Source organism: Zootermopsis nevadensis, unplaced genomic scaffold (assembly GCF_977971745.1).
Source record: "Zootermopsis nevadensis isolate Lab colony 2312 unplaced genomic scaffold, Znev_1.0 Znev_ptg000002l, whole genome shotgun sequence".
NCBI classification, from domain to species: Eukaryota; Metazoa; Arthropoda; class Insecta; order Blattodea; family Termopsidae; genus Zootermopsis; species Zootermopsis nevadensis.
The window spans coordinates 8,922,040-8,948,205 of record NW_028259134.1 but is presented as its reverse complement, the minus strand read 5'-3'; the positions used below and the strand labels follow the sequence as shown (position 1 = coordinate 8,948,205).

At 39.5% G+C, this 26,166-nt stretch overlaps 1 protein-coding gene across 33 annotated transcripts in view; it reads left to right on the top strand.

Moving 5' to 3' along the window:
* The window catches only part of mbl (splicing regulator muscleblind), a 547,255-nt gene that overhangs the window by 339,835 nt on the left and 181,254 nt on the right, over positions 1-26,166 (top strand). For 4 of the 33 annotated variants that reach the window (XM_022084822.2, XM_022084821.2, XM_022084826.2 and 1 more), the window contains one exon: positions 1,981-2,123. The exons of 27 other annotated variants lie outside the window; for them this stretch is intronic. In XM_022084822.2, coding sequence (XP_021940514.1) covers positions 2,073-2,123 — 51 coding nt within the window. In that variant the 5' untranslated portion in view covers positions 1,981-2,072. Of the gene's footprint in view, positions 1-1,980; positions 2,124-17,620; positions 17,754-22,742; positions 22,766-26,166 lie in introns of those variants that run through there. 2 more of the 33 variants (XM_022084815.2, XM_022084812.2) reach the window with 2 other exon arrangements.

Here is a 26,166-nt window from a genome sequence, read left to right as displayed (position 1 = left end):
ATAGCTACCTTTTAATTGCGGTGGTTAAATGTTACTTACTTCATTACTTTGGCGACCCGTTCCTCAGTGCCTTGAGCATCTGCTGGTCCCAACTTACGTTGGCTTTGATCTATTATACATTTGGTAGGACTCGTTGGATGAGTGATCAGCCCGTCGCAAAGTCTCTACCTGTACACAGGACAGCACAACACAAAGACAAACATCCATGCCTTGAGTGGGATTCGAACCCACGGTCCCAGTGACCAAGCGGCACAAGGCCCACGCGGCCACTGTGACGGCTGGTTACATGTTACGTAAACATATCGTAAGACTGCTTTCACACGTGAGCCCGTGAGCCGCTCAACTGAGGGGCTCGCTGAGCCGGTATGCAGCTCATACGGAGGCGATAAGCAATTCAGAGTTCGGCTTACATGACCCTCCGCCAGAGTTACCAACTTCACTCAGTTCCTCCAGCAACACATTTTCAGTGTATTAGCAGCGTTCATCAAATCATGTTGGAGCTTGAGGAAGTAATAGTAATATTTTATAGCATAAATATTATAAATTATTAATAAATATTGCCTATTACAAACAACTTACTGGAGTCCCCCCCACAATGTGCCTCCCCCGTATAAAGGCGTTGGCTAGACTGGCTTGATCTGCAGCTCACTGAGCCTCGTGTGAAAGGGTTCCATCTTAAAGCAGGCAAAACTCTCCCCGCCAGAAGCCGCTACTAGTGGGGAGAGCTGCATAGTGGCTCATGAGCCGCTCACGAAGGTTCACCGGCTCTCGTGTGAAAGGGTCCCGTGCATTTTGCTGGGATTTCTATCCCGAGCAGTCGCTTCAGCTCGCGTGAGCCGCTCACATGAGCCACGTGTGAAAGGGCTCTAAGACAGTATTTAGTGCTGTTTCTGAGACGTTACTCTACGGTAGGAGGTGGATTCAGTCCAACTTAAAGCAAATAACAAATGGAGTCAAGTGGTGAATGAGCTTCACGATCTCTGGTACTTTATCACACAGAAATATTTCTTGTTGAATGGAGCAAGAGAGGGTTTGATCATGATTGTGAAGGATAAATCGTATTACATTTTCCGGGAACTGAAACTAGGTCGTCGAATCCTTGCCAGCCACTTCACTGAGCTTACTTCGCTATCTGTACGATGCGATTAATAGCATGACTGATGTCAACCTGATCAAGCGACAATCATGAAGTTTCAGCTCTTGCAGTGAACGAAGAAACCAATAAGAGATCGTGTTACGCCACGCTCCCCAAGGTCAAGTGTGTGACATGCACCAGGCTACTGAATTATTGAATCATTTCTTTTTTGAAGCCAGGTCTCCAAGACTACATCTTGTTGATCAACATTTTTTTTACATGTGTTGATAGTGCAATTCAAAAATACGCATTACGATCCGGCCATAAAATTGGCCGTGTATCCCATTACGAATACACATATAAGTCGTCATAACTCAGAAGACAACATAAAAAATGTACATCATTAGCATGTTTTGGCTGGTTGCAGGACGTCCACCCGTTCAATTTCCGTTGCCTACTTTTACGACTGAAATATTACCGAGCAAAAGACGAGGTAGTTTCTGTATTTTACGACAAATGTTAGCTTTTTTACGTTGAACGTAACATTCCAGCTATATTATTTATACTACATAGTATGAAACCCAGTTCGATGTTTGCGTGCACTTTCAGAGGCCTAACGTTTTCAGTAATGACGCTAGATGACAGAATGTTGTATTTTGGAAATACTGCTACCAGTAGGAAGATTTAGATGTCTAATATGTGTGACTAAAACGATTAACTGATATTAAGTTGAAAGGGTGGAGAAGAAATACAGTAATTAAGGTAGGAATTGGATAAAGACAGGGAAGACAGAAAGGGGGCAAAGGGTGAAGATATGAAATAAACCATTCCACATTGAATTTTTAAAATGCCTGTGTTTAATTAACTATAAATACATCTTTTTTCCTTTTCCATCCGCTTTACAGACTCTTTGCGCAAGAGACGCACAAACCAAATGGACACAGACCTCAAGTGATGTAAAAACTGCAGATCGTGTTGGACACTGATATTCAGCTGAATGCAAATCGGCGTTAATTTGACATGTGTTAGGATAGTGGCTGTCACCTCGGTAAGTGCAGTGTTAAGAGATCTGATGATTCTACAAATCGACATCTCTTTCTCAGTACATTATCCAGATGTACCGTTTAGAGATTACAAGCATTTCTATGCAGTTGTATACAGACTCCCAAAAAAGATGTACACACGCATTCAGTGAATGAAATAAAGACATTTTAATAAACTAAACCATTACGTACGTCAGCATTAGTACTTAATAAATTAGCGAATCTAGTTCGGTATTCAAAATGACCACCGTTAGCTTCGTGGCACATTTGAAAACTGTGAGTGACAACCGGCCACCAAAGTTGCTGCTTCGACGGGTACGCAAGGCCGTCCGAGTTCTCGAAGTGTTACTGGCTCTGTGCTGTACATTGCGTCCTTCAAGTAACCTCACAGGAAAAAGTCACATGGGGTTACATCTGACGATCGTGAGGAGTACTGAGGAGATACTCTGCGTAAATCACAGGAAAATATATTGTGTCATCTGTTAAGTGTAGACGACGCTACGTTACCTTCGTGAACACAACACACAGAGATTGATAACAAATTTAATATTTCGTATTATAGTCTGTTTACATTTTTTTATGACACCGTGTATTTCGCTTTGGGTCGATGGTTTCATCGATTTTTTGTATTTCTCTTTGTGGGCTGATGGGTTGTCTGACATAATCAAGAAAAGCATTACATATTTATGTATTACTGAAATTAACCGACCTTGATAGACCGGTTATACAAATAGGGATGGGATGTATGTGTAATAGACCTATTCAAGACTGCATACTTCGCGTATGGTTTTCCGAGAGAGCAGAGAATCCGATTGTTTGAGTAGTAATACCTCCAGAGGAACGGAATCCACACAGTAGCACTAACCTTACGATCTTGTTTGTCCCAAATGGCGGATAGCAGAAAAGATGATGGACCTAAATGCAAAACGTGTTCCCCTTGGAGAAACAGCCCGCGAAATTATAGATTTTTTTCATTTAGAAATTATGCAGAGAAGTATCCAGAAAATCTACATAGCTTCCAGCTGTAGCGTCGTTGAAAAACGGTAAACGAATTTCCCGCTTTTAGAGACAAACCCAAGGATATTTCACTTTTTAAAATTAGGCACAATGGTGTTAAAAATTATATAACGGCGCATCATAGGAAATATTGTTTCTACTGGAATTTACTGATATTATATTTTAAAATTATATAGTCACATTAAAAAAACCTGTCTTCGCCTTTATTCCAAACGGCCCATCTTAAAAAAAGGCAAATGCTTCAAAATATACTGCTTCAAGATAAAGAGTTTTTAGGAAGTTGTCGGTTTATTTAAGTAAAAAAATTGTACAGGGCTGTCTAAAATCTTGAACCCACCGAAGACGACTTATTTTGAATTTCTGGGCGTTATTATATAAACATTTGATTCTTCTGGTGAACTTCATACTCCAACGTAGCTTTCACGTTCATTCGTAACATATTGCTATTATATTACATTTTTATTCCGCAGTAAAAATGAAAACTTTATATATTATAATACAGATGGAACCCACTTTATAAGTAGGCTGTGTGTTACACCAACTGCAGTGACATGAAATGCAATTTCGAATGTTTGAGGTTCTTTTCTTCTTCTTCTTCTTCTTCTTCTTCTTCTTCTTCTTCCTTCATTCCCCCCTCATTTCCTTCTAATCTCTCTCTGTTTTCTCAGAATAAGCCATTGACCTGCCCAAAATCTTTTAAGTGTCCGTTTGTTGTGATGGTCTGCCGTAATCACAGTTGTTTTAACATATCCTTATTCCGCCTGTGTAAAAATATTTTTTGGGTCTTTTTGTTCCCTAGGGAGCAGAGAAGCGTAACGTTGGCATGTTCCTGTCGGCCGTTATAAACGTAATAAGGCGTTGCTTTGAAGTCGTAATTCTTTATGCAAGTCTACTTACGAACTCTGGATCCATACATTTCACCTTCTTTTTATTTTTCTGGCATGGTTTTCGACAAGTTTAAAAGTAGTATTAGCTGAAATGAATGATGATCATCTGTAACGAAGTGGTGCGTGGTATTTTTTTAGCACGTGAAAGTTGAAAGTTTTTTGAGTTTGGTCGTGTCGTGTCGGGTCGAGGGAAGGGAAGTGGAAACAGGTGTGAGGACCCATGTTTCACATGCGAGTCAAGCACTGAAGCACTAAGCACATGCGGTCTCGGATGTGTGTACACGGATGGAAGAGATGGAAATGGAGGAATGCCAGCTAGGGCTTGTGTGATTGGACGGTTTGGATGTGAAGATAAATATAGCGCTGTGCCAAGTTTTATAATTGCGACATTCATGAGGAAGTGACGGGGTGGATTGTCAGTGTCTTCCGATAGTGCTGAGAAAATGAGAAGAAACGAATATTGGATGTAGCTTACCAATTGATTCACTCAATCCGCATTAAAAAATATTCGCTGTTTGACACAGAGAAGTGATTTTTTTTATGGATTTCTAAATACACAATTTTGTCATAGCCTATTTGGAGCATAACGATTATAATCTGTGTATTGCCTTTCCATATCAAATCAACGACCGCCACGGTGGTCTAGCGGTTAGAACGCTGGTCTTTTAATCCTGGGGCCTCGGGTTCGATTCCCGGCGGTGCTCGAATTTATAACTTGTGTTGGGCAAGGCCGTGGTCTAGGCAACACGGAGTTTTCCTCCGGGGGCTTCCCCGGTTTCTCCGTGGTACCCCAACAATTACTCCTTTCACACACAGAAGAAGGCAATGGCAAACCACTTCTGGATCATCTGCCAAGAACGTATATGAACAGGTCCCAGTCCGAGAAAAGGATGGAAGGATCCTGTTCATATGGACCTGTCCTCAGACAGAACACTAAATAAATAAATAAATCAAATCAATACGCTTTAGGGCAACAATTTCGTGAACATATCTGATTATAATAAAAATTTGCAAGGGTATTGGGTCTGTTTAGAATGTGACATGTGTGGAATGTTGCTTTTTTGTGTCCTTTAATTGCATAGATACAGCATTCTGAAATGTTATAGATTTCCTGAAATTTTCCCTCGTTCCGATTTACAAAAATTATATCACTGGACCTAATTAATAAAGACAGTAAATTATTGTGTCACTTGAAATTCTTTTCGTCATAGTATTTTAGGACACATCGACATTTTGACATTGACTTTTATATATGAAAGGAACGTACAAACAGGTTTATTAAAGTTTCTCCCATAACACTAAGTAATCATTTCATTACATCTGTGATTGGGCCCCAAACGTACATTATTAATTGTGCGACAGCTATTGCGCAATTTCGTAATTCCTACACGGATTAGAATCATTGCCCGATTATCATTCTGCAATAGTGCCTTGTAGGGGTAATTGACCTGGAAAATGAATTCCAAAAACGCATGTTTGGGAATTATTTTGGTATTAACTGCCGGTGCTAAGGAAAACGGGAAAGGCGATGGATGAAAGAGTGGTTCAGGAACTTAGCCATAACAGTTTGTTGAAGGAATTTGAAATAAGTTAACCAGGAAATACTCATTTCTTGAGCATGGGTGTTTCAACTTATGATGTATTACGAATAGTTGCTCACTTTATAGACGAGAGGGCACTGCCATGAAAATTTCTATCCCCGTTAGCTAAAGATTTTCAGCTACTCTACTCTTTCTGGCTGCTGGACAAGGATCAGATGATGGCTTTAGAACTGCAGTTGTGTCTTCAGCACAGAGCTAAAGTAAGTACCTTCTGATGTGCCGATTGATCTACGACTGAAAATATGTTGAGCAATATCCACACCGGACAGTGCAATACTGGTTGACACAAGTGGGCATGCGCAGTGCGTTCCAAACTCGCTGAATGTACATTTGTTCGATACAACTGGAAACACGATCAATGGCTTGCTACTATACTGAATTCTTAAGTGTGATGAGTCATGTGAACTTTACATTCTGCGTGAGTCGTGATTCATCCAGCCTACCAGTTCGAACTTGATTGTAGTAGGGTCCAGTTGCTTTTTCATTGCCTGTCATGTTCTGTGTAGGTTTTGTCAAGTTTAAAATGGCCGCGAGTGCTACAACAATCGAATGTTTCAAAATAGTGTTGTAATCCCTTGAATGTCAGACACTGCAAGTTCCAAGAAAACCCTGAGACCTTTGTTGGATGGAGGATAAAATAAAAGATAATCAATATTTAGAAAGGACAAAGAATACGTAATAAATGTCGGATAACTGTTGGGAATTTGTCCGAAAGTTGGAAGTGTAGTTGTCTTTTCAAGCTCATACTATGACACAAACAAAAAGCTGATGAAAAATATTAAATTAAGCAAACTTACTTGGTTTCTACCTTGATCAGGACTATGGAGTCGTTAGAAACATCACCAAATTCCGCTAAATTTATCACAAGTGTCAAGGAAAAATCCAGGAACGTCAAAGGAGCCTTGAAAAGGGAAATGCTCAATTTAACAGACTCTGGTGTTAGCGACTGGTGAGGTGAAGGTAACATGATAGCACAGTTGACAGGAAAAAAATCACATAACGGGAAAAGAGAGAGAGAAGGTTACAGTTTTTACTCTTCCTCAAAAGAGCACGTCAGTTGGGAAAATCCAGCAAGAGTTCAAGATTCTGGAATGATCTGTGCAGTCTTCCAGCTACAGTGACTTTCCTCGTCGTGCTGGACAAGTGTTTCAGTATTTGCGCTCCAGAAGCATGAAGGCGGTCGCAGATTGCGAAACCATGGCCGAAACTATTTGTGTCTGACCTACATTCATCCTGTTTAGAACAAGTAGTGACTTCATATGGAATGACGTATAACTTGAACAAGACCAATATCGATACTTTTATGTTTAGTTGTTTTTAGCGGGCCGTTCCATTAGAATAATAATAAAAGGTTCGACGTAGGACAAATCTTGCATTTTTAAAACCAACTCTCGGCTGCGAGAATTAAGATTGGCTGTCTTCGGGATTGTAGCTAGGCGTAGTCAGGAGGCAGCATGGACAGCTGAGACGCTGGTAAAATTCTACTAGACTACACGACACTACAACCCAGAACACAGCCATTTTCTTAAAAATATATTACCCACTACCGGTACGTAATGAAAGTTCAGGTTTATTACTCTGTAGGTAGGTGGTGATAGAGATGTGTTACGTATTTCCAAAATACTTCACAGACTGTGTACAAGAAAGAAATTCAGACAAATGTTCCCGATGCCAAATTCGTACCCGTATGTGCCGGTAACGTAATAAGGATTGTGTTTGCAAAAAGACTGGGTTGTGTGCACACTGTTGTATAACTTCAAAATTGCAGACTGTCTGGTCTGAATTTGCGCTGTTTTTATAAATATATCTGATATTAGTTAGATTTAAATGGAAATATTTTACTATCCGTAGTGTTTTTATTATTTTAGAGATTTCACAGCTCATCATGGAGGAATAACAGTTTTATTATTGAAATAAATGAAGCAGTTTTGTCAAACCCTCTTCTGCCATTGTCAATTTAAAATGGAAGCATTATTAAGTTAGGCCTATATAAGCCCACTGGCATCAACGTATAGACAAATATATCCTGCACATGTATTTTGCGGGGGGCCGTTTTTGTAACGTGATTAGGGACTGTGAAGTACAGATATCAGCTCATAAAATGAATAAATTAATATGCAAATATGGCATGACAGTTTGTAGAGAAAAATAAAAAAAAACGTCAGTGGCGTTTGTGGACGAGAAACCGCAAGAAGTAAAATAGTAATTAAAAATAATTCATCGATCTAGTATTTTGAATTACCTAGAATGCTGAATGTCGTATGGAGTAGAAAACTAATATGGAAATTAAAATTTAATACCCTTGAAATTAACAGGCCATACCAACAATGTTATTAAAATAAAAGTCCAGAAACACTACAATAACAATTAGTAATAATGTAAAGCGAAAAACAATTAGAATTGCAGCCGATGAAAATGAAATTAATGAGAATATCAGAAAAAAATGCACTTGGAAAATAAGTACATGTTAATGCAACTAAAACGGATCCTACATTGGACAGCATTGTGAAATATAGAAATCAGTTAGAGACATTTTCTGAAACTATTATATATTATAAACCACAAGGATTTGGATCTACAATAGCCTATAGAAGTTTTTATTAATAGTATTTAATGCAATTCATTTAATATTAATGCAGCCCATAATATGATTAAGAGCACGAATTTGGCACGTGCCATGGGTTCTTTAGTGAGAGAAGTTTGAGAAAGATTGGAACAATCCGTGTAATTTCCTTATACAGCATCTTTATTATTAGGGATTTCTTATAGAGTTGATACTGAATTCTGTGAGATTAGGAAATTGTATGTAGTCATTGATTAAACAGCATAACTTGTGTTAATTAAAAATTAAGTACTAGAATTGTCTGTTGACTTCATCGAATGACGTAATTGCGTTCTGCTACTTCATCGTCATGGCCATCAGAAGAATTTCATAGTGTTGGTTTTTGGTTATACTGTCAGTAGGCATAGTGTCAAGGGCAACTAGTAGCAGTTGCGCCCACTCCCAATTTGAAAGTATTACTCTCAAATAGAGGGGGTTCATAGACAGGTTTTAGTCCTCGAGTGTGGTGTCGTCATCATAAAGTATAGGGTTATAACAACAGCTAGTTACTTGGCTGTTCCTATGCATGAAACGTCTCTGCGTAGGCTACAGGAGGAGGCGAATTTTAGTGAGGTAATTAGTGCTTGCGTCCTGGTAAGCCTTGGACTTTGCAGATGCGATGGTACGACAGAAAGAGACAAATTGAATGGATCTTTTCATCTTTCGGCACTCGTCTTTTGAACACGAAAGTTCAACGGCTGTTTCTTGTAATAACAGGTTCTTCCCCCTACATCAAAGAGTAATAAGAGTAACAATTAAGGACGAAACATCGCGGTTTTATCACGTAATTGGCAACGAAATTGATTCTGTGGATTCAGTCCCTGGGAACGTACTATTTGATGTTCAAGTGAGTTCGCTTTACCTGGTCGAGGTGTAACTTTCTTTACCTGTATAACTCGACTTTTATTTAGTCCTAGTCTCTTATTTTACTGGAAAACTATTCCACTATATTGTAGCGCAATTAAATGTTTTCTTTTCACTCATGGGGACAGATGGAACGCTTCTTTATTCCCAAAATTCTTACCATCATCCGTCGTTGGTGATGAATGTCTCCTAACTCTATAACCGAAAAAGAGTGTGACAAAACTTTGAGTTTAATATGATGGTATAACAGAAGAAATGGTAATCAACTAGGAGACGGGACTTTTTATCTTTCCTTTAGAACGGTATGAATTCCTTCAGTTACAGTTTTTGATATGTAGACAACGCATCACATGGCCTGTCATAGATAGGTCTGTGGTAAAGATGGTCTTTAGCAGCGTTCAGGGTTGCAAAATGTTAAATAGTAAATATTATTTGTCTGTGAAAATGTGTATTTACAAATTTCCACATTTGGATGCATACAATTAAAATTCACGTTTGTACAAGAACAATCTCAGATTAAAACAAATTGTTATTAAAGTTTTACATACTTTGAAGAAGGAATTGAGACAAAGGTTTAACGTCCCGAATACTAGACTTATTTATCTTTTAGATAATCTTTCTCCCTGAAAGTGAAACCACCTCTATTTTTGATCCCCATGATCTAAGCGTTCTCGCGTGTTTTGTCTGAACTCTCGATCCACATTGGAAACATACTTAAACCCCACTTAAATGTTGAGGTATATTTATCATCCCTTTTCGAGTTATGAATTGGCAGAATTTGCAGTTTGTTAGATCACTGATATATTGGAGCGTGATCAATTTAGCTGATAGACGCGACATGCGAAAAGAACAGTCCCAGAAGGTATTCTTCGCCTATGATTGAGCATGGTAATCACCTATGTAGAAGCCCTTTTAAGAGACGGATGTCCTTTCATGCGTAAACCTTTTACTTACAACGCTCCTCGCTCAGCCCTGATATAGGATACAGTATTTTCTTCTGATACTTTGACACACGGCCAGAATTCTTTACGGCGTAACAAATCAGATGAGAATCTCAAATCTTACGTCGAAGTCGTGTTTTCTGGCTAAATAAACGTCCTTCTATAACTACTTGCTATATGTACAGGCCTGCATTCAAAAACAGAAAATCTGGATACAATAGCAGTGGAATCGCCAGTGTTATTACGCATTGCTTAGACGTTTCCTAACCTGTCTGGCCGGCCCTCGTTGGTCAGCATTTGAACATGCTGTGTGGGTACCACAGCAGCGAACTTCTACAAAGACTATTAAACGAAAACATTTGCATTATATGAGTTTGCTTTGAGTCACATTTCTGACTAAAGCACATATTACAGGTGTGACAAGGTTCCTGGAAAGTTGCCGTCGTATTTTTCGTCACGCTTTGCATATAAAGACTATCCATAGAATTTCCATTGTGGTTCAGGAAGAGCTGGGAGAGTAGTGGAGTCTCGGATAACTCTGCGAGAGATCTTGGGCTGTAATGTGATGGTTGGACGGGTTACGGAGATGGAAGGTAAACTTTGTTCTGGCGTGTTCACCGATCAAAGGAACAAACACACCCGATAATTGGCCCTCTTGTGCTGTCGAGGTGTATGCTTAACGGGATGAGAGATATTCGCTCAGGGAAATTACCTCGTATAAACGTGATGCATACACGGGTCCAGGTTTATAATACAGTGTATAGGCCTACATATTGTTGTGGTGATGGGTAGTCTTATCCAGAAAGTTGATGAGAACAGCGAGTTTTCATTAATTACTCTCGCGTTACGGAATTACAGCTCCTACGGTGATGGATTTTCTGAACGTTTGTTCGTCGTCTTAGGTTTTCATATATCGTTACTCAACTGTCTTCCTACAGCAATGACTGGCTTCTGTGACGATGATTTGGCGGGGATTTAATTCCAGTAATGGTACAGTAGACGCAAAATAACACGTACGTTTGTTAACGATATCACACGGAAAGAATTTTCTTATTTCCTTCCCCTCTTACGGTGACGTAGCTCAAGCTTGGAGTTATTTTGCGTCCGCCTAAAGCGTGAAGTAATATTTACTGTTCTACTGGACATGAATCGCAAACGATACAGAGCATGCGCGTGAAACTAAAATACCGTGTTCATTGTAGAACGTCTGTATCACATTAAACTGAAGTAGTGCAGGCATGTCATTATGTATCTTACTGGGGCGCAGAGGAATTATTGTATACAAAGTATAAATAATAATAGTAACAACAGTCAGTGAATAATAACTTCAACAGCAAGTACACTTGTACTTAGATTAAAAATCTTTCGTTGCCTCATTATAAAATACCGGATGTACGTTTATTGAGTGAGACTGACGCACCTTCCTTTCTTTTATTCATGAGGTTCTGGATTCGACTCTCGGTGCGGAGGTTGCCTTTTCTGTTTTGAGGATGTATTTGTCTTTTGTTAGTCTCTGCAGACAAGTGCTGATGTAGTACCATAAAATAGGTCACGGCATGCTTTCTTCCATATTCTCCCAGACACCATTTAAAAGCTTTCTTTCATTTGCCGTATAGAGCTGAGAAATCGTAGTTGAACATTTATGAAGAGGTTCGTGACCTGCCACTGGTTACAGACGGTTTATTTCATTATGTTCCAGGGTGTGTTTGAAGGAAACTGCTCTGTTTTAATTGTTTCCATTGTTTGATGGAAGTTACCTGCACTACACGTTTCCCAGATAATGTTCGTGCAGATGTGTTGAGCAGTCTTAATAGAATAACGCAGGTTAGCATGGCTAGTCCATGAAACATAGACTATCGGTTTTTGCGCTATCCACCGGCACAGCTGTATCGAATGCAGTATACGTTATTTCGTTGCAAAAATTTTGTTTGAATTGTTTAAGTGCAACAAAGCGTTTAATGTAGATTATTTTAATTTTTTTTGTAAAAATCCGGTCTTCTGCGAGGAAGTAGATTAGCTACTGCGGATTAGTTTGTTATGAAACTTGTGACGTGTGGTTTATAGTTCGCATTTACGCGGTTAAGATTGAAGTAGGCTTCGGAGTTTTCCGGTTGCTCACAGGGAATGATAGTTCGAGTCCAGTGGGCGCCAGCTGGATCCACATTTGTGAATTCCACCGTAGGGACAATGTTGCTTTAACTTTCGCTCCTTTTAGGTTCGCGGCGCGTCCGACCCACGCTGTTTCGGGGTTTTTCAGCGAACGTCAAAAATATGTTCTATTAGATCACAGAAGCAAGTGTGGACGTTGGCCATAATGCGCGTTGTCTCGTCCACACGAACCTAGGAATTTCTTACTGCGTTACCCTGTTACGCTAAGGCAGAATGCACGATTGTGGACCCGACTTTACAACGAACATCTTTTTTTCTTAGTAACCGTAGGGAACTGTGTTTTGTCATGGTGGTCCTCTCACAAACCGGCGCAGCGTACTGGACACTGAACCACGTCACCAATTGTTAACAGCAATGCAGGCACACGGACAATTGAAGCAGTTGCTCACATCCATTTCGCACATCTGTGATTTTATTGGGTCACGAGGAAGGAGTTTCCTTCATCTGCTTTCCGTTATTGTGGATCGTATCACGCTATTTTTTCCTTCAGGAGTGTTTTCACATTTGTAACGTCGCACTGCTCTCATGTAAATAATTGAGTTCCCAATTAGCTAATTTGCTTCATGCAGTAAACATAATTGAGAATCGTATGGTAGCTCAGCTGGTAAAGAAGTTTATCACCGAAGGTCCATTACCGTCACAAGACCGCGTCGCTGGAGCGTGAGCCAGACGAATCCAATCTATTCTCTCAGTTCCTTTAACCCTTCATAAGACAGTTGTACTTGTATGTATGACATGTTTGACATTCGCCAACACTTCATTTTGCCCATAGAGTGTATTTATTGGTTTGTTATGATTCTTAGAACGGGCGTACATTATTTATCGAAGCAACCTTTGTAGATTTATCGTTGTAATGAAGCCGCGCTATTTTCTTGAAGGTAAAAAATGAAGTTGTAAATATTATTTTTACGAACTTCTCATGTAGTCTTCCGAATATAAGTGTGAAAAGTCTACCCCACGGCAGTAGTAAATACCCTCCCTACTCGAAATTCTTGAATGAATAGTTTAGTTCATTCATTTACGTGTACGACAACAGTCTAATAAGGCCAGTTACAGCCGAACACCGAAACAGTACAGGATAAAAATAATGTACAAAAATCCAGAAAATGACTAAAAATTAAGAATTAATATTAAACAAACGAAACATAATAAAATATAATAATAATTCAGTTCAATTCCTATTTTAACTTGCTTATTCAGCAGCTGCAGGAGCCATTAGTAATAACAGTGACAATGTTAGGGAACTACTGCTTCCTAGCAACTCAATTGAACACATCCCAAAACTTTCGCTTCTATTTTTACAAACTTTTACTAGAAATGCAAGCTGTCATTGCCTGAGAATCTTCATAGCGGATAAAATGTCATCCACGTGGACTGAAATGTGTTCTTATCTACTTAATGCTTGGTATCCGATCCTGCAGTATCATGCATCGTAATTTGATCAGGCTAACAGAGCCAATAATCTTGCGAAGATTACAAACTTTCTCCATACTTTTACTACTTCTCTCTTGAAACTTTCTGAGAGTCCGAGTTTCATCCAGAACAATAAACTGGTAAAGTTACTTTAATCCGTAAGTCGTTTACTCCAGGAAATCTGAGATGAATGTTATTAAACATTCCCTGAATTTAATATACTCTAACCTCCTTGTTGATCTCGTCTCTTTGCCCCATTTTCGAAATATCTATCTTTATACAACCGTAATCGGTTTTGCCCTCGTTTCTAGTGACGATACATGAACATATATTTGGTTTTCTGTGTTTGCAACAGACCTCTCTTTTAGCTTCCAGTAGATAACTATTTGTTATGATATTTGTGTCATCGCCATTAAACTAACATGGTTGGCATAGACCAGAATCCGATGCATTCCATTCCCTCCTCATTCTTTTTTTAAGTTCATTAATGAACGTGTTAACAAATCATGCAGAAAGAATTTTGAAATCTCTAACGTCAGTGGAATGAATACTTGTGGTCAGTCCCATGAATATTCTGTCCTCTGAAAATAGATGTGGAATATATGCAGTACAGTAAAAAAATCTCGCTGACTGTATGAACACCGCTGGACATGGTTCAATGCGCATTTTTCTCGTGTTATTCACGTAATTCATGTCATGAATGACTTCATGAAATCCACTTATGTACTGCTGAATGATGGAACCTTTCGTTGGATTCGTGAATACAGGGAGGAAGGAAATAAAAATTTGCTTCTCGTGAACGGAAGTTGTTTGTGGTGGAAACGGGAACGACAAACAGGAATTGACTGTGAATAGTCTGTTTCAGAATTTGTTAAATTTGTTCTTTTTCGTGCTGTACGTTTATAAATTATCTGGGAAGGTACACGCTTTTTTAACTTATGTGTCTTTGACTAAGGAAGAAATAAAAATAAATCTGGAAATTAATACTACTCGTTATGCAGCATTACAAAATGTTATCATTCTTCAAATAGTGGGTAATTAGTCGTTAATATTCGGTTGTGATAAAGGTAGGATTGGGGAAGTGGGGGGGGGATTTCTAGTTGAAAGAATGAAGTCTGTACCAAGAGAGTAGCGCCATTAGGCACGAACTGTGTCACTGTGCCACGCAAAATCTGGTGTTAGACGAATAGTCTTCTTTATAGAGAATTCAACTCTAAATGAGTGAACTGAATTTGGAATATCAAATTCCGAAGATTTTATTTCATGCAACTGAATGGTGCTGTATCAGTATCCAGTAGGAAAAATCCTCTGCCTCCGTCGGGGATCGAACCCGGCTCATCATTAACCATAGTAATATAAAAACGGCACAGATAGGCGTGCTGGAGTTACTGTCAATGGCGTTAAAAATCATCCGTCAGTAAAATGCTCGAAAATATTTCTTAATTATGTGCATTAATTGCAGAACTCGTTTGTCCGTTTTCAGAAATATTCTACAGTAGCGTTAGTACTGACATAAGCCAATTTTTAAACTCTGTATATTTATATTTCGTGTATAATGGGATGTTAAGTTGTCGGCATTTTATGCATATAGGTCGGATACATACGCCTATGAATGAAGAAGGGTGTAGAAGAATAATAAATAGGCTATGCGTTGTACATGAATAGAGAGGTCCGATGGAACGAGTAGTTGCTGGCTCTTTCAAATGGCGTCGCTGGAAATTGTATAGATAAATACTTCTCCTCGCTATTTTACGCCATATACACACGATGCTGTTCTACGCCCAGAATACTGGTTCTTGCATCTCTGAAAGATTCCCATCAACATGTCACGGGAGACCTCCGTCTGCCAACTACACGTTTAAACCGGCCGACTTACCAGCCTGTCGTTATACGGGACCTAAAATAGTTCTGCCGCCTCCACAACTATTTATACTTCACGCGCTCGTGTCGACAACATATCGCATTTGACCCCAAAATGAAAGCTTTGCGCTGTGGACCGTAAAAATGTAAATCTCGTAAAATGTCTCCTACTTACACGTAGACCCTAGGCGTTAAAACATGACGTAGAAATGAATGCGCACATAACATTTTTTGTTGTTCGTATGTTTATGTGAATATGTTTTCTGTTTAACAGAAAGTGCTCATGTGTTTTCGTTTAGTTCGTCTACATTGTACTGGAATGTAGGAATATCACTAAATATCAGAACAGAATAAAAATAAGTTACCTAATTGTGTAAGAATAGTTGGAAAATATTTTACCTATGAATTTACTTTTTTGGACCACATCTTGAGATAAAGAACCAGTACCACTTGTAATATTAAATTAAGTATGTGGATGAGTTAGGAACAATTAATGAAAGAGGAGGTCGTGGTCTAGAAACGGTTTATGGAATTTGTCGTTATGGACTGAATGGGCTTACAGCTACGAAATTCTTAAGGATAAAATGTTCTATCTTGGATTCGTACCTAGAATTTCCGTAATACACTGTTGTGGAGTCAGCTTTTGTGAATAAGATAGTTGGTAGGTCCCTGCGAATTCTTTTTGAATAATATTTTTGCCAGTCCAGCGAAGTCGATACTCCGTATTGATATCAGAGGATATTTGACAGCCATCCTTCGTTTGCCCATGTTTGATAGATTCTTGCTGCCAGAAAATTGATTGTAGAGTAATCAAACCCAAAAGTAAGTCATAGCGGTGTACTCAGGAACAATGCTACAAATACCGTGTCTAGATATTTTATCTCGGTATTTAAATATTTAAAACATTTAAATGTATGCTACATTTTTAAACGTTTCAATATAACGAACTGGGTTCCTTTACAGTAAGTGCGGGACAGTCGCATCAATTTTTGCAACCTACCCGATCATGAACCGACCGTTTTCTGCAAATTATAGGTGAAAGGCAGGAAAAGGCGGTAAGTTAAAATTACGTTGAACTCTCTTCTCAGGAAGCAAGGACAGCTTCATATTGTGTGAAACATTGACGAGCTAGAATTTTGTTTTCACGGCACTGAGTTCGAAGATGGCTGTCTTATGTTTATAGCGCCGTGTAGTCTGGTAGAAGCTTGCCAACGTTTCAGAGGTCATTGCTGCCTCCATCATCAGGGCGCAACAAACGTGTGTAGCTGATGAAACTATCTTCGTCACATTGTTTTTAATCTGGATTTCATCTAATTCATATTTTTTTCTGTTTACTTCTTAGACGTTTCTGTACATATATTTCCATGTTCATTGTATTCCAATGATAAGCGCTGATTAGACCATTCATTTTAATCCAGTCTTTATATCATTACTTCATGTTTTGAGCCTTCTTTCTTAGGTCAGAGTAATCTGGACGAATCTGTGAATTCAAGGTCAGTTATAAGCAAAGGGCATGGCGATCTGAGGGGGTTGGAACGGGTAGTAGATATGGAAGCATATACTGTCTATTCAATAAAAAATATTTCTCATCGGCTCTACTTCCTTGCTCGCGGTCTCAGTTTCTCTATAGGCAATGTCTTTGGCTCGCAGAATATGTGTTTGTTTTCCTTCTACCCGCGAAATGCTCCGTTTGGCTATTGCTACTGTACAAATATTTTCCTTAGTCACGTGTTTGTTAGTTGGTATATTGAACGCCTCTTTTCCAGCTTTGTAGCTCTTAAGGAATCGCAAATAAATAGCAATAATTAATTGTTATAAACGCTAAGTATTGGAAGAATGCGTAAGGAACTGGTCGTAGTGTGCCATTTGCGTGGAGTGACGAAGAAAATCCACGAAAATACTTAATCAGGATAACCGGTTTTTCTGCCGGGATTCGAACCGAAGGCTATCTATATATGTGAAATGGAGTGTTAGAAAATTCAGAACAACGGATGATTAACATCTGTCATTATGAATGTTACGTAACACGAAGTGGGCGTTGCCGTAGAAAGCAAGACGCAGGACTGGTTTGGATAGACAGATCAGTGACGGACGTTATTTCGCCTTGTGCAGCTTGAGGACCTTTTTATAGATACAAGTAGACGTAAGTCCGTGATGAGGTGGAAACGGATGTATGCGTAGACTACAAAATCCTCGTAGCCGTGTGTCTTCGTGGGTAGGACAAGACTTCAGTGTCTAACGTAACGCAGTGTTGGGGCCAAGACGAATTGAAGACCGATTGGTGAGTATTGTGTCTGCTGGCCTTGAATATCACGCGTTCGTGTCTGTTACTAAGCCACGCCCTTTGACTGATTATTCAGCCACGCACTAACCAGACACTATCTCGACGGGCCGATAGACACACATGAAACTAGCACGTTCCTGTTTTAGTTGGGAGAAAGCGATCATGATTCTTTTCTTTGCAGAGTGTCTTTAGAAGTGTTAACGAACTATATTTAGTAGTTCAGTTACCGAATGTTATTTATTATCTGGTATAAGGCTTTAATTTCAATACATTGACTAGTAACTAGGTCTGTTTTTTGTGTGGTTACTTTAGGACGGCAACCAAAGGCTTTTCAATTTTTTCATTTTGACGGTATACTGAAATATACATGATGGGTGGGAAGTGAGTAGGCATTGAGAAACGGTTATAACCTCTATATAAACCTGTAGCGATTATTTAATGCCTACTTACTTCCCACCCACCCTATAGTCCAGTACCCTATCCTAGGATGCACCGAATAATATAATATTCAAACCTTGTTTGTGTCCGTTTTCGAAAGCCACATTAATGTTATCCTTTGTGCATATTTAAATTTATAAAATATAATTTTTATAACATGGTAACTTGAAGCCAGATTTGACAGAATTTTAGGAACGAGCTATAAATTATAATTATCGGACAAACCAATATGATAAATACTTAAAAGTGAAGTATGTAAGGAATAAGTTGTAAAGTAGGCTAATATGAAAAGTAATACAATTTCAAGCCTGAAAAAATGTAAGGTCGTTTCTCATTTGCTGACAGAATTTCCAGTCTTGAATCAATAATTTAGTGAAGCAGCAGATCACTTCGAAGGGAGGAAGACACTGGACTGGGCGAAATGTCAATGCTTTCTGCTGTTTGAGAAGTGTGACGTGTAGGAACGCATTTGAATTTAAAATATTTCGGAACACTTACAGGTACACATAAGATTATACCGACTGAGATATTTCTGATTCAACCGAAGGCTTGGTGTCAATTAAATGTGAGACTCTCTTTCAGTTTTAGTCTATTTACCTCATTTACAGGAGTTAGTTTTTATTAATTACACCATACACAGTATATGTATTCACAGAAATTTAAAATTAAATTTTTAAGATATATTTCATGGCTTTAAATTATACTGAATGACGCCTGTAAAGGGTTTCAACACAGACTTTGTAAGTACGATCGTGCGTTGACCTCCTTTGGTATGACTTTTATGCCAAATTTGATGATAATCGGCCAGGTAATTGAAACTTACCTACTAACAGCCTGCTCACTCAGAATCCAGTCGTACTTATTTCAGAAAAATGAAAAAAATCGCTATCTTGATGTATGTTGCGATTTAACTTTCATAGTATTTGACCCCGATTTGAATATGACGGCGCGTCAATGAACGTATGTTGCTTCTAGAGGGAGAGAGGGGGAAGGGGTGGGGAAGAGATAGTTAGATGAAAAGATAGATAGATAGATACAAACACGATTTGCAGTGCTATGAGTTTCTGCGCCTGGACTTCACCGTTCTAATTATAGACGTTCGGTGCGTCAGAAATGAATTCTTGCTAGTTGGTAACGTAGTGCGTAGGTCCACTGTTCAGCGCCTTCGGCCTAAAGCAAGTGGTCATCGTAAAATCATAATCTGCAGCTTGTTTGTGCAAAATCTGACGGTTATACGGTAGTTTTTAATTATTAACACAAGCTAACATTATTAACAGAAACAACCACTGTGGTAGCGCCATAATTAAAGATCATTGGTCCCGCTTGCTGATGACATAGCAAGCGCCAGCTGTGGCAGAAGAGTGTAGCGCTGTTGTCACCTCTACATTTGGTCAAAGTATGACGTTTTTGCAGCAGTACACAGCAGTTAAGCAAGGATTGTCATTGGTCGCATATAAAACATGTAGCTGGCAAAAATATTTTTGACCAATACCGTTTCGAGACGCTGTTTTTAAAGATTGTCTAATTGCTTTCGTAGTGTAGTCGTGCAGTGCAGAACCGAATTCTCCGAGGAATTTGCAACTGAGCAATTAACAGCCATTTGCGGTTAGGTTTGAATCCTGGAATAGAATGTACGAACGAACACTAACGAATAAAACGTGAAACAAAAAAATATTTAGCGAGCTTCGCGTCGTGTTTGTTGCATATTACACGAATAATGTAATAAACTTCTGATTTCTCTGCTGTGCTGGGTACATAATATACTAACTTCAAATTAGCACAATAACATCGTTTTGGTACGTGTACCAAGTTGTGAACCGACACTGATAGTGAATGCTGAACTAATTTCAGAGCTCTAATTTGTATGGTCTCGGGAAACCCCTATAGAATAGCAAACGTTGCACAACTAATTCAGATCTAGTAGAAGAAGCAGAAAAAGAGCTTAGCTGTGTTGAGGTAGCTACAGCACGGTCGTATAATCTCTCAGGATTTAAATTGCATGAAGTCAGTTAAAGGCTGTGGAAACTAGGACGGTGCGTGGTCCTTTAAAACTTCTAATTCGTATAAAAGTCCACGAGAGGCTCTCGAGCTACTGTAACGCCATTAAAGGGCCCCGATTTGCATGGAAACAACCTAAAGCCGTACCGACAACGATTTTCTATGCCACAGACTTCTGCTGTATCTGAAGAGCCAAGTTGGGTAAGGTGTAGCTCTTTCAGTCGCCAGATGACATGAGTTAGCCAGACGCGGTATAAGACAACATTTGATTCTGTTTGTTTAGCTTAAAAGTCCTGTAATTTAAGTAGAGCTGTATTAATGCAGTTCGCGTCGTGTTTACATTTTTCTGGATAGCACTGCATGCAAACGAAGGCCTCCGTTATATTAACACGGAATGCCTCACTAGGTTTATTTCCTTCTTTGTTTCATCATATGTTGTAAGTTGGCTTATCCCTAGATAACTCCCTACAGGGGCAAGGTTTTTCATTCTGCCACCACGTGCAAACTGGCTGTGAGGTCATTTTCCTGTGTGAGATGTTAGGTTCTCACTGCGTCGTGTAGTCAGGTAGAAGCTTACCGACGTTTCAGAGATACTTGCTCCGCCTCCATCAGGGCGATCGCCCTAATGGTGAAGAAACACGGTAAACCTGTGTCATACTACACGGTTCAGCAACCCAGAAGACAGCCATCTTAAGTCTCATTGCTATTCGATGAACACTGGAATTCTCTCCCCGAGGGTTAAGGGACTAGAAAACGAAGCTTACTATAGTTTAGCGTCGAATTTAATGATGTTTTTAGCAATATTTGTGGCTATGTTGCGTATTAATATAATCTTATGTTACATAGTTTGATTTTTACCTGTTTTTTTCCCCAGTTAAGTAGATTTCCTTGTTTCGGAATATTATCTGTATTTGTTTGACGGCTGCAAGCCCATTTGCGAACATCAGTGAACATGGCGACTCCACCCCGGCATATTAGTATTTTGTCGTGTCCTTTATCAGTAGTAGATGCATGGTAGTCGTGTGAACTTCTGAGTTGGGAGCTAAAGTAGCAACAGTCAGCGGAGAATATTGACATTTTGTATGGTATTAGACATTTCAGTAATCTGCAACTATTGTTAAGATCATTTGCTCATATTATGCCACTGCAGTCAACTCCCGATCGTCTTATTTACGCATTTTCTGTAGCGCTGGTATGGCGATCGTGACACGTTTCAAGGTAAGAGCGGCACAAGTAACTTCATGCAGCGTTGGGTAATGTTATAAGGTAATGGTCTCCAAAAAACACAAGAAATTATATTTATAAAATGTTTAATATCGTGGCAACCACCTAAAATCCGTATTTGACTTTCAGTTGATCTCAAAACTAATTAACTACTGAAGTCGTGTGATATTTGGTACAGAAGTTGGTCACATACAAATTTTTACGAAGCTTTTATCATGCTACAGTGCAAAACTTTGAGGTTAATCTGAACAAGTTTCTGGTAGTGGGAATATTTAGATACTAATGTGAATGAGAGAAGAATTACGTCGTCTAAGTACTGGTATATAATTCCTGTTGGCCTTCTCTTCAAAAGAAAGTATTTCAGAAGGTCTGTCCATAAATTTCTTTATTTGTACTAAGTTGTAAGTTTAATTTCTGCGTTGTGTGTCTGTGGTAACTTCCGTATTCATATTAGCCCGGTGTTGTGGTGGGCTAACGTGATCCAAAATAAAATTAGTCCCACAAACTTTATTTATTGCCTCGTCTCCCACATAGAATTTAATCTAAACTCGTCGAGAGATTTGGGTGATAAAACCTAAAGACATACCAATGTATTATGCTTTCACTTTATGCACTGGGGGGAACGAACTCGTACAATGGTGCACGAGTTACTTTTGAAACGTAGTAATTAAATTGCCAAAGTCTGAGCATTGTGTGATGGACAGATCTGCAATGACCTGCTTGTACGGCGAATCAGAATATACCACTTCCTACCTTTCGGGCCCCTGTTTTAACGAATATTCACACAGTAAGGTTTTTAGTCGCAGTTGAATGTGTTGTATAGGTCGCGCGAGTAGTGGTGGCACCTAAATGCGCGATGTGTAAGCCGAGAGAGGGGAGTTCAGTAGTAGTGGGGGTCGCACAGCCTCAGGTGCGGTGATGCACCGAACTAAACACAGCTAGAGCTACAAACCAACTGAAGCTGACACCCCTCTAGCGCGTGCTTCGGACGGGTCCAACTCATACGACCAAAATCAGTCCTTTGCGCAGGTGCCAGCACTTCTCGCTCGGCCTCTACACGTTAATGATCATGCTGAAAATGAACCACATTTGAAGCCAAGAAGTTGTAGTAAACGCAGGTGGCGAATGTTGCATTTACGTCTATAATTCGTTGTGTGTTATATATGTAGGTCAAAAGACGAAACATAGCAATTAATTTTTCTGCCAGATTGTTGACAGAAGTTATTTTAATTCTGCCGACAGATGGCTTACGGAAACTGATAGCCAATGTTTCTGCTGTAATTTAGCTTCGGGAACTCGGAAGTACTCTGACCAATCAACTTGAATGACACTGATAAAGGAATTCTCAGGTTAGTGTTACATAATTACTTGTTCTGTTTATAATATTACTGAGCTCTATTTATGCATTATTATTGGTATTATTTAGCACCATTTCAGGGTATCTGTGCATGAGCTAGGGTCAAACCCTGTTCCCCGAGATACAGTGTCATCGTGGTTAGTAGTAGCAGTTCCTGTTTTCCCGATGGTTGCATGGTTTGGGGTTCATCGATGTTGGCATTGTGGACTCGTACTGGGCACACGGGTGGTTGTCCGCGTTTTGTTTGTTGTATGATAATCTTACATCTGATCCGAGGAGATTTCTCGTTCATCGTAGTAGGAATTTAGAAAACATCAACAGAGGAGTAGACCCTTATCAGGATACAACACCACGAAGTAGCATGAATTATATACGTCACGTGTTTACTTTTTTTTTCAGTTGAAAAGTTGTCCATGTTGGAGAGTAAAATTCAGGTGCATTGAACATTGCTGAAGGTTGAATTCAAAAATACCCCTATAGCATGGATTTTGAAGACCGTCATCGTTTATAACTTGCTGCTTGTTGCCAGAAGATTTCGTTAGGCCAATGAAGGAAACTGCCATTGAAGGCTACTAATTTTATCTTCGAAATTGTTTTTTGTAAATAGCGTAATAATTGGTGTATATTGTTTATTCTGCCTGATCACCTGTGCATATTTTCAGCTGAAGCGATAGATATTATGTCAAAATACAAAATGTGAAAAATGTTTACATGGTTATGCCTACGTGCGCATACGTCGTATGAAGCGTTTTCGTGTGTATGAGAATCAAGTGAATGTAGGAGGAAAAACGAAATATTGTGCAATAAGTTGACGATGCAACATGGTGCAACATTGGTGTATGTACGTAAGATGAAACGTCATTAATCTTCTGTGCGCTCGCTATCACACACACATACTATGGCAACAGTTTAACATTATTTACTGAACGACCAAAGATAATATTGGAGTGAAATTATTTTGTGACGTCCGCAATAATCGCTGAACTTCACGCGGAGGTGACGTGCGCTCCTGCCGTCACCCTGCCCGTTGAAGTTCGGACTGCAGGCGGGATCGACAAAGCAGGGGGCAAAACATTTTAAAATGCCTTTAACTCATCAAATCAGTCACCGGCTTTTCTTCGTCTATTGCGCATGCGAGGATAGAGTTTAACATGGAGATAAAGTTGCCAGTTCCAACGTAAATTATGTACCAAAAGTATCAAAGAAAGGTTGTCCTTATAGTTTCATGGTACGCTGGTGGGGAAGAGAGAGAAATTGTAAATCTTGTGCGGCTTTTAACAGAGGGAATAACAGACGTCTTATATTTGGTACTCTTAATTGTTTGGTAATTTGCTGCATTTAGCTGGTATCCTGCACGTGGTCTCGAGGTTATTTAGCGCGGATAATGTTTCATATAATGATGTGAGTTCCGGGAGTGATCGTTGTCTGTCTGCTCTTCCCAAATTCGTGGTTGTCTTTAAGGAACTGAAGAGAAACTCCGAAAATTTTTGAGTTGGTCTGCTTCCTCATGAAAGCTAATGAAACTCTTTACCACTCCTTTAATATGTCGATTTATTAGAAGGTCTGTGCGCAAGTCATAAGACGACTTTAATGACCTTCGCACATATGGTGCACATTAATCGCAGTTGACAGCTGTTGGATTTGTTTGCTACTGCTTTCAGTTTATTTTCTGATACAGTAGTAATTCTTCTGTAACAGAAACATGAATCATTTTCCAAGGCTTCGTAACCCGGTCCAAGGTAACGTTGTAACTGGCATCTCACCCCAATAAATCCTGTTGAGCGGGGTTCGCTACCAGAAACTTATATTCGAGTTTTCGAGGAACGATATCTGAGGGTTTAACGAGTTCCCCGCGAAGACCCCGCACAGTCACTGAGGTGCCATTGATTTGTGTGTGACGCGACCTTTGGGGCGGGGAGAGTGGTAGGAGCTTCATTCTCTGTGGGATAAATACACAGAAGGGCTGGGTTGGTAGCACTGTGACGTGAGACGGCAGTGTTAATCATCACTGACCTAACGCTGTGTAGCGCTCGTAACGCTGCCAGTGGACGTTTGCAACACTTGGAATCTTTAAATGGATAGTCCGACAGGTAGTAGAACAAAGACTATTCAGGATTTCATTAAAATTACGAAGTAAAGGGCTATAGAGATGTAGGAAGGCCGAAAATAAAATGGCAGTAAGAATTAGAATTCTCTTGAAGAAATAACAGGCTAGAGGGCCAACTTCTTGAAGAAGGAAAAGAACAATTATTGCCTTTAGAAAGTAGAAATATGGACATTGCTTTATTACTGAGCCTAACTCTTTCAGTGTATACATGTGTCAGTTATTATGATCTCATTCTAAAAGTATTTTGGCGGGTGGAACGTCATATGTGTCCTGCTGAATAACTGCGGCAGAAAATCTCAATGTGTTCAACAGAACTAGAAGGCGATGGCTCATCGCCTTAGTGATGCTAGCAGTAAGAACCTTTGAAACGTTGGTAGAAGCCTACCACACTACACGGCGCTACAACCCTGAAGACAGCCATCTTCATATCTGCATAAAAATCTCATACAAATATCATTAAAGTCAGCATCTTGAACCATTTTCTGTTTCGATGTTTTCAGTATATTTGCCCTCGAACTGTTTGAAGATTGGTCTCAGTCCTCGCAGTTGAAGGCCTGCTGCTGTGAGAGTAATCGTCCAAAACTGACGAAATTTGAAATTGTATGCCTGTCCGGTCAAGCTTTGACACCTTACTTTAACGGAAGCGTTCTTCAGATGTTCGAATGGACCCTTCGATGATGAATATCCGCTGATCGGTACTGTACAAAATCGAACGAAGACAAGTGACAAACAAATGACGTAGTACTTCAGTGTTCCAACAAAGTTTCTTCAGATTTCATCACTAGTTGTTGAGGAAGTTGAATTTAAACGTAGATACATCTTGGACCACCCTGTGTAACACACAAACTCATTTTGTAATTCGAGTTGGAAACTTAAATTCTTTTTTTTTTTTCATGTGAAAGATTTTCTTACGGGCCATTCATCCACTCTTGCGCTTTGAATTACGGATTGCAATCGGTAGTTGCCTTTGAGTATGCTCGTGGAAACAGGTCATTGTGGCGCCAGCAGCACAAGACATTGTAAAGATTGCTCTGTTGTATTGCTGAGTCAGCAGGTTCTCGCACCCAGGGAGTACTCGCACAAACCCAAAATGCCCGCTTCGAAAGTAAACATTTCGCACCTGATGTTGGCTGTCTGCTAAGTGCTCTGGTATAAAATAATGAAAATATAGAAGTATAATCAAATACGTTTACGAAAAAAATTGTCTAATAATGCTGAACAGGCATGTAGGGCTGGCGAATGCTTCTTTGTTCGCAGAGGCAGCCTCTTTACTTATTTTGTCAGGA